At 30.7% G+C, this 9,285-nt stretch overlaps 3 protein-coding genes across 6 annotated transcripts; 2 read left to right on the forward strand and 1 right to left on the reverse strand.

Moving 5' to 3' along the window:
• Positions 1-452: 452 nt before the first annotated feature.
• LOC128965622 (forkhead box protein K1-like) lies at positions 453-5,143 on the forward strand. 4 transcript variants are annotated; one of them, XM_054312357.1, is made up of 7 exons: positions 453-1,045; positions 2,989-3,186; positions 3,246-3,388; positions 3,449-3,672; positions 3,737-4,133; positions 4,195-4,338; positions 4,402-5,143. In XM_054312357.1, the coding sequence occupies exons 1-7, from the start codon at positions 687-689 to the stop codon at positions 4,749-4,751; spliced, it is 1,815 nt and encodes a 604-aa protein (XP_054168332.1). In that variant the 5' UTR covers positions 453-686; the 3' UTR covers positions 4,752-5,143. The 4 variants fall into 4 exon arrangements, with proteins under 4 accessions (XP_054168332.1, XP_054168331.1, XP_054168330.1 ...); XM_054312356.1 differs by having other exon boundaries at positions 3,246-3,672; positions 4,231-4,338; XM_054312355.1 differs by having other exon boundaries at positions 3,270-3,672.
• Positions 5,144-7,063: 1,920 nt separating this feature from the next.
• LOC128965494 (uncharacterized) lies at positions 7,064-8,021 on the forward strand. Its single transcript, XM_054312201.1, has 3 exons — positions 7,064-7,109; positions 7,179-7,612; positions 7,677-8,021. The coding sequence occupies exons 1-3, from the start codon at positions 7,064-7,066 to the stop codon at positions 8,019-8,021; spliced, it is 825 nt and encodes a 274-aa protein (XP_054168176.1).
• Positions 8,022-8,406: 385 nt separating this feature from the next.
• On the reverse strand, positions 8,407-9,285 carry LOC128965495 (uncharacterized). Its single transcript, XM_054312202.1, has 4 exons — positions 9,234-9,285; positions 9,024-9,166; positions 8,673-8,943; positions 8,407-8,636 (listed from the first exon to the last, which is right to left on the reverse strand). The coding sequence occupies exons 1-4, from the start codon at positions 9,283-9,285 to the stop codon at positions 8,407-8,409; spliced, it is 696 nt and encodes a 231-aa protein (XP_054168177.1).

Consider the following 9,285-nt stretch of genomic DNA (forward strand, 5'->3'; position numbering starts at 1 on the left):
CATTTCTAATTATCGGTATTTATTAATAATCAAATATTATATTTAAAATGTATTGTTTCTAATAGTATTTCATAGTATTTAACATTTGAATTGAGTTAAAATTGATTAGAAATTAGTAATATATTATGCGATTGTATTGGATATGAAATACAAGTATATTTTTATTTAATTTGTTGTTATTTGCAATACTCTGTTATTAATACTTTAATGATGGGTAATATATAGGTGTAGTGTATGAATAGGTTATGCCATATAATGTTTTGAAGGGGTGTATGTCATATGTATGGTATGTGTTAATCAATGGATGGCCCCATGTGTTGGTGCAGTGCTTGTATGACAACAACAATAACAATAATAAGTGTGGGCTTCACTGTATAACATATGAAAGCATTGCAATTTGCAATACATTTACAGTATTGTTATGAATATACACTGTATTTGATAGCAAAACATAACACACTGTTGTGTACTATAGTGTAGATGTAGTGCTAGAGTGAGAGCAAGCATTGGATAGCATTTATAGCAATAGTGTTGTGTGTATTAGTGATAGCATTGAATGCATACATAAAAGTACAGCCATTTTGTGTGTGTTTCTCGTGTTTTGTTTACAAATAACAAACTCATAACAAACACATCGCTGACCACCAAATCGGTGACCAATTGATTGTTTGATTGTCACAACACATATGTCTAGTACGAGAGGTGCCACCGATAGTGACGCCTGGGCTCTATTGGCGCTCAAGTCGGCGCCGGCCAGTCCTTCATCGATCCAATGGGCGCCCAATAACGAGTCGGCACCCATTGCCCGACTCGAGACCCGAGAGTTTGAGTTTATGATTAGACAAAACCGTATTGTCATCGGTAGGAACAGCTCCAGAGGTGAAGTGGATGTCAATATGGGACACTCGTCATTCATTTCACGAAGACATATTGAGATCCATTACGATAACCATAACTTCTATATGATCTGTAACGGCAAGAATGGTGTCTTCGTTGACGGAGTCTTTCAACGGAAAGGCGCTCCACATCTTCAGTTGCCAAAGACGTAAGTCATACCTGACTCACAAACACGACCGCATCGGTCATAATAAGACATGTTTTGCCCGTTATTTAGTGAAAGTGTTGTTTGTTTTCAAACTAATTGTTTATGAAATGTCTTTATTTGTTTTATATTTATTGAATGCATTAATTTATTGACAATTTGTTGTCATTATTGTCATATCATGCCATCGATGTCTATAATAAATGGTAATCATTGTCTTAGATGACAATAAGGACCAAACCAAGCAATTCTGTGATATTATTGTAGTTAGCCTTCAATGTGTGCTTTCATAAGATGTTGTTTTCATTGAAAACCCGATCATATCGTGACCTCATTATGAAGTGGTTATGTGTTTCTCCAGTTATACCACTTCTAGCACTGGCACATACAGTGTAGTCAATACTACTATATAGACGACAACAACAACAACACTGTGCATACCTGAGTGCTATGGCTTGAAATTGTATTTATTTTCTAAGAAGTTGTTTATAAATATAAAACTAAATGACTTTAAACCACTGAACGGCTTCTGTGTAAACAAATTTTTCATAACAGGAGAAACCCTTTGCCATACCTTAGCTAACCTTTTTTGTATGCCATCCCTGTCTTCCCTCTCCCCCCGTATCTTAACTTAGCTCTTCTCTCGCCTGGTTGTTGGCAACCGTTTGGTCCAACTATTGCTATATATTTCTATATTTTCTATACATTTTCATTGAATAAACAGAATTTCTATATTTAATATATTGTTAGATAATATTCATTAATTTTAATTCAATAGCTATTAATGTTTATAATTAATACATTGTTTGTACATTTGATTTGACATTTAATCAAAATATGAAACACATTTGCAATTTTATTTTATTAATTATAAATAACTATACATTTAGTCGATTAATATTTATGAAAGTGAGTTGTAATGAATTTTGAACATTATTTACATTTATAATAATAATAATAGTAATGAAATGAAATGCAATTTAAGTCAAGTTTACTGTTTTGATGATTAGATTTGTTTACAAAGTTTTTCTGTATTTTTTTTATTATTTCTTGTATGACGTCTGGTATGACTTGAAAGCGGGATCTCATGTTTTGCCATTCAGACTATACATTCAATACTTGTTTTAACAAAAACACACAAATGTATTATTATAAGCATATTATTATAGAAATGCTTTCATTCATGCATTTATTTTCAACCATTTCCTAAACTATAGTCAAACATATCATTGATAAACAAGTTGTGATGACATTGTTGTTGTAATAATATTATTATTATCAATATTATAACATTTTATACTTAATTTAATCAATATTTGCATTTATTGTCGACTAATATTTATAAACTAAAAAAGTACTATTTTTTATCAAAACAAAGCTTGCATTTTATCAAATATTAGTAAAATAATAATAATATAAAGTTTTTAATGTTTAATTTATTTAGGCCTTATTTCAGACAAATTAATTAATAGCTAAAATTATTGTTTAAAAAATAGTCAAAACATGTTTGGTTTTAAATAATTATAAATATACAAATTATATTTTCAATGTGACCATAAATAACTTTTCAAATGTTAATCATTGATTAATAGGCTAATAACACAAATTTGAATTTACCATTAATAGCAGTTAATAACTAAATTTAATTTTATAGTACAACGAGTTTAACTAATTAATTTAATATATTGTTTATATGATATGATATATTTGTTTTGATTGTTTGAAATGTGTAAATATTTTAGTCAATGTCAGACACAAAAAAAATAAAATATTAAATAGTTTTTTTGGCTGTTTTTCAAATACATAAATATATTGAGGAAAAGCTAAAGTAAGCAATTAGTAGTATATTTTCAGCGCTTAATGTTATGACGAGATTTTTATTTTTGATTAATGTATTATAATATTCATAATAATAATGAATCTGTTTTTTTGTATTTATTGGACAGTTGTGTATTACGGTTCCCGTCAACAAACATCAAATTAGTCTTCCAATCACTGGTCGATGACACGAATAGTTCTCATTCGTCGAGTGGTAATCGGGAATCGATAAGAAATCAATCGATGGCACCGCTGAAGGTTAACATTCCTGATTCAACAGATCCTGACTTTGCGAGTCCTATTCCATCACCGGCCGGAACAATAAGGTATAAATAAAATAAACTGTAATAAAAGAGTCATTAATAATTTGGTGGATACCTAACAGTGCCGCCAATTCATGCCCCGCCAGTCCTAGAGGTGGTTCGCGGCATCGGAACACATCAAGTGACCTGCAAATGATGGTGGCGTACGCCGCAGCAGCTGTCGCTACTGACGAGCACAGGATGGTTGCGCACAACGAAACCACCGGTAAATCAATAGTAACAAGTATTGGCTCAACTAGTGCTCCAATATCTGTGTCCAATTCAGCAAATAATAGTAGCGATTATTATTTGGTTCCTCAATCTGGAGGACACGATTCAAATGCCAACAGTCCTGGAGAAGTGGACGACTCGAAACCTCCATATTCTTATGCTCAACTTATTGTCCAATCTATTGCCAGTGCATCAGATAAACAACTCACTCTTAGCGGAATTTATTCATATATTACTAAACATTATCCATATTATAGAACAGCAGATAAGGGATGGCAGGTATGTTTGATATGAATTTTAAGATTTAGAAAATTTATAAGAATAATATTGTAATATTTGCTAGAATTCAATTCGACACAATTTATCACTGAATCGTTATTTTGTGAAAGTACCCCGGTCACAGGAGGAACCGGGAAAGGGATCTTTTTGGAGAATAGACGCTCAATCAGAGCCTAAACTTATTGAACAGGCATTTAAAAGGCGGCGGCAAAGACCTATGTCTTGTTTTCGAAATCAATTGGGAGGATCTGCGTCTCGCTCGGCGCCGGCATCTCCTAATCACAGCGGTATGGCCAGTGGTTTGGCCTCACCCGAAGACTTATCACGAGAGTCAAGTCCAGTACCTCAAGAACAACTAGAAAGTGAAATAATATCATCAATGGGTCCGCCATCATCTTATTTAACAGTGCCAACCACTTTAGAATACAAATTCACCAGTAAATCAGCCCCCGGTTCACCAGGTATTGTATTCATTGGTTTCTTATATTTATGGCATGTCTTTTAACATACATTTATTAATAGGAATTATCAACACATCTGATATCACTTTGTTTACAGGTTCGACATCCAATCAATTTTCAAACAAATCACCCAAACTTTTGGTCACTCATACATCTCCTCTATCTTTGTCTACAAATGGTGTTAACTGTAGTGACAAAGAATCCGGTAATTGATTAGAAAAATAATTGATTAATAAATAAGTAATATTTTATTGTCTGTATATTTTAGAAGAATTAAGTTTCGGACGAACATCAGCTCCTCGTGCGATAGCATTGGACAACAACACAATAATACTTCAACAAACAGCATCTCAACCTACTGTCATAGTACAGGCGCCACCACTGTCTAACTCAACAGGAAATGGCAATTCTGTCATATCCCGTGTTTATGGGGCCGAAGCAACCAATGCGTACAATGTAACGACTACTACAACAACTACAACTCAGGTGAAAAGGACCGCCGATATGGTTGAAAGTCATGTCGAAGATAATACAGACGCCGACTCCACTGGAGTACAAGCAAAACGAGTTCGGATCGATGGCACTGATGAGGAAGAGTTCGTTAGAATGAGCTCTTGATTTAGTTATTTTAATTGAATCACATCTTATAATATAAAAGTCAATATTTGACCGCATATTGAATATAATGTTATATTTATGTTTCTTTGAAATGATGTCTTGTTTTTGATTAATTAGAATCTTATGATTTGATTATATGTATAATTCTTATGTTTGGACGTTAGGTCAACAAAAAAGTACCAAAAAATGTTTGTTTGATAACATTGTTTACGACAAATTAATTTAAGAAACGTAGCGCTGAGCCGATAGCCATTTCCTCATAAATAGACGTACAGTACTCTTATATTTTTTACGGTATATGATATGTTGAACTAAACGCTAGTCAGGACTCAACATTGTATCAGACAATTACTACAATCATTGAGTGTACGCCACCCCCAACCCCTCCAATCGTACTCTTGATTATATATATATATAAGTTATGTATTTCATTATTTCTAATTATTAATTCAAATTAATTAACTTTAAATATTTGAAACATTATTATCTTTTTTGTTCATTTGTCCGAACATTCATTCCATAATAAAGTCTAAAAATTGGTTTGATTTTTGATTTAAATTAATCGGTTATTTCAATAACTTTAAATGACAGCAATTATTAGAAAGATTGTTATTGTATGTTATTGACCCCACAATATTGCAATGTTTTACTGAATGGGATAATTTCCAAAATAGTTTGCATAGTTTAAGCCTTTAAAATGTCATATTTTTTAATGATATGTGCGATACTATTGACACTTTAATCACCAGAAGCAACGAAATTACATTTACTATTGATTTGCAAAATGATTGTTAAAAAATGTTTGGCGCGTAATCTCAGGTAAGTTATATATAATTGACGCCAAACCGTAATAACTTAATGTTACTGTCCTCTAATGTATGGATCAAATGCTAAACTTGATTGATATTAATATTTAAAGTTGCGATAGAGTTATATCCAGAGATGACTTCTCAATGAATGAGTTTTTAAAAGATTTTTTTTTTTTTTTTTTTTTTTTGATTTACAAACAGTATTACAATTTGTCGCATAAGGTTAACAAACTTTATTGTGATATCAAATAACAAATTAGAATTCTGTCCGAAATATTGTCAAAACAGTCTTATTTGAAACCGGATTCACAACTATTCAACCCATGGCTTATCGGTCATTATATTAATGAATTTGAATAAAAATTTGTCACCAAATGGCTATTTCTTGTCATTTTGTTTTAGTTTTTATTATAAATTCAATTACTTTGTATATAAATTTCAAAGAACTTGTCATGAAATTGAACTGATTTAAAAAAAATTGTAAAACAACATTAGAATAAAGCAAATAAATAATACTTCATATATGAAACACTATTATTGGATAACATGAAAGATTGTTATCTTAGTTTATATTATAAATACAAATTTTAATAACTTTAAAGTTAATAATGATATTTAATATTTTTTAGTAAACTATTAGCAAAAAATATATTTATAATAAATGGACATAATTTTGTAAATTTTAATAATTTGAATTAGTTATATATTTTTGAAATTTAATAAAAATATTTTTACTAATTACCATAGCTGATAAATAAAATAAAAATTAGTGGATATTAAGATAATTAGTTAAATTTAATCTAACTCTAAAAATGTTAACAATTGTTATAATTTTGTAAATATTTTATTCTTTAGATTTAAATATAACAATTTAGTTGTTTATTAATAAATAAGACTTAAATTATTTATTTGATAATTTAATTTAATTTTGTCATAATTTGTTTTGTCGATACATTTGTCATCATATAATAATAAAACTGATTTAATTTCATGACAAGTACTTTCTAATTTTTAAATATAGAATATTATGTAAATTTATCAATTTTTATATATTTTTATTAATTAGTTACGCTATACTATACTATAAAATGTTTTATATTATCGAATATTCCATTAATTATTATAAACTAAATATTGTTTGTCTATTAAGTGTAATTATAGCGAATTATATGGGAATTTCATTAAACAACAAACAGCTATAAAATATCAAACATTGAAAATATTATCTGAAATTCTTGTCAATAGCTTATCACTACATGTTATTCCTGTTCAGTTTGTCTCCAAGTTTTTACTTTCAATAGCAAAGTCATTGCATAACTGTTTAATGGTTTCAATTAATGTTAAAACTAAGAGTACTGTTGAGGTCATGACACCAAAGGTGAAGGGAGTGCATCACAAGTCTATATAAACACCAAAACAAACCGTATTTCTCGCATTTCTCAAGTTTTGTCAAAATAAAAGTTTGTTTAACTTATAATTAAATTGTTTTTTTTTCACTTAAAGATGTATTTTATGGAAACCTTCATCGCTTTGCTATCCATTAGTTTTGGTATTATATGAAAATATATTAAAAAATTGTCGATTTTGTGTAAATTTACAAAAACAATATATTTCAAAGTTTTAGGAAATTCCCAATCAATAGATGCTAATAAAGATATTGTTGAAGTTATTAAAAAAGTAGATGAAATCGCAAAAGTTGAAAACATTAACATCGGAAAAGTTGAGGACATAGGAAATGTCGAGAATGTGGGAAATGTCGATAATGTCAAAGACGGTATCGGATCTGAAGAGTCAACTGATCCAACGATAGTTTTCTCTGAGACCATCAATAGTGCGACCAAATTGTTGTATGACTTGGACGCACACGTTCAGCAATTAGTGCCCAACAATGCCGACGAAATTTCAACCACTTTGGGCACCACTGAATCGGTCACATCTGAACCACATATCTATAGTGCTATCAGTAGTGAGTTTGAGTTAGCGCTGTCTAAACAGGGAGAAAGTGTCGGTGCTTTGGTCACACAACTCGACACTCTTCAGCAAAGAATACAGGTTTGCATTATAATAAAAAAGTGTATTTTTATGACATTTTTCATAATTTAATCTAATTTTTTAGGATACGGTAACTGAACTGACAAATAGGCGCCGATATATTTTGAGTGCAATGTTAAGACCAATGCTTAACTCTGTCCGTCGTATCAGATCTAATGTCGTCAGAATTCAAACACAATTAACAAGTATTCAGTCGGCAGCAGCTCAGGTAGGAACACGACCCGGTGGGGCCCAGACGTTAGGTGCCGCCGACCAAACTGCTATCGATAGTATTAGAAAACGAGTCGATGATATCCAGAAGCGAATCAGTGATATTATTGGTCGCATTAGTTCATCCCTTAACATTCCTGGCGCCAGTCCCGCAGCTGTCAGTCAAAACAATCAAAATAATCCTCCGGCGGGTCGTTGAGTAACCACTTTATTATATAATTAGCAAACTATTTACCTATTTATTAAATATATTATTTATTAAAATTACTTTCACTATTATTGTCATTCATTACTATCAAATTGTTCAAACTTTTGTGGTTTTGTATATTTATTATGTAATTAACGTTTATATGTTTTTTGTTACATTAAATTATGTACAACTTATTCATGACTTAATTTGCTATAAGCTATTAAAAAATTACAAAACTTAACAAATTTTACAAATTATTTCATTTGTGAAAAACTATTAAATATATTTATAAAATATAAATAATCTATAAAATTGGCAAACTTTGTAAAACTTACTTATTTGGATGAAAATTGGCAAAAAACCATTAAAATGAAAAACAATAAATGACTTATATTTAAATAATACTAAATATAGGAATTGAAATATTTCTAAGAAGTTCATTGGCGGCGACCACTCCATCGGTTTCAATCATACGGATGAATGGGTCTAACATATCGGTGTTTTGTAACATCCTATTGATAATCATACTAATGGCTGAACTCAAATTGCCTAAACCCCTGATGACGACCAGTATCTGTCCCGGTCTCCAAACTTTTAATTTATCGATTCTTTGTTGAACCGGTACTTCTTCTGCATCTTCATCTTCACTTTCTGGAGGACTATTCTGCGAGATCTGCACCTGAACTTTGGGTCGTTTGATTTGAGCCTCTAATTCGCCATCGAAAAGAAGTTTCCAGTCTTGAATAACTCTAAATTTATACATAACTCGTGCCTCTTCTAAACCAATGGTTAATCCCAGCGAAATGGTATCATTTTGGCAGAGGACCCAGGCTGGCTTCTTACGCTCAAATGTATACACCCGACTGGCACCACCACTATGAAGAAACACCTGAACATTATATTCTTCCAGTTCTACCGTTACATTAGGTAACTAACATTTGCGATCATAAAATAAATACAAATAATTAAATTATTTGCTAAAATATCTTTTAAAAAAACTTAGAAACTAACCGAAAATGGTTCCATAACACGGATGAGTCGTCTACCAAAGCGAAACAAACTGTCCACATATTCATCTAATTCCTGTCCCACTTCACACGGAACCTGACGTTTACGTCTTTTCAATGGTTTCTTTGAATCTTCATAATCATAACCTAACAAATTTATTAATTATTATTAGATAATTAAGATTTTATTGACATTGATTGATATAATACTTACAATTAACTAACAAAACCCATAAAACAAATGGTAGAAAATAAAAACTTTTCAT

This window comes from Oppia nitens, unplaced genomic scaffold, assembly GCF_028296485.1.
Source record: "Oppia nitens isolate AA-2021 unplaced genomic scaffold, nextdenovo-longstitch-racon4-pilon3 scaffold17_pilon_pilon_pilon, whole genome shotgun sequence".
Classification (NCBI taxonomy): Eukaryota; Metazoa; Arthropoda; class Arachnida; order Sarcoptiformes; family Oppiidae; genus Oppia; species Oppia nitens.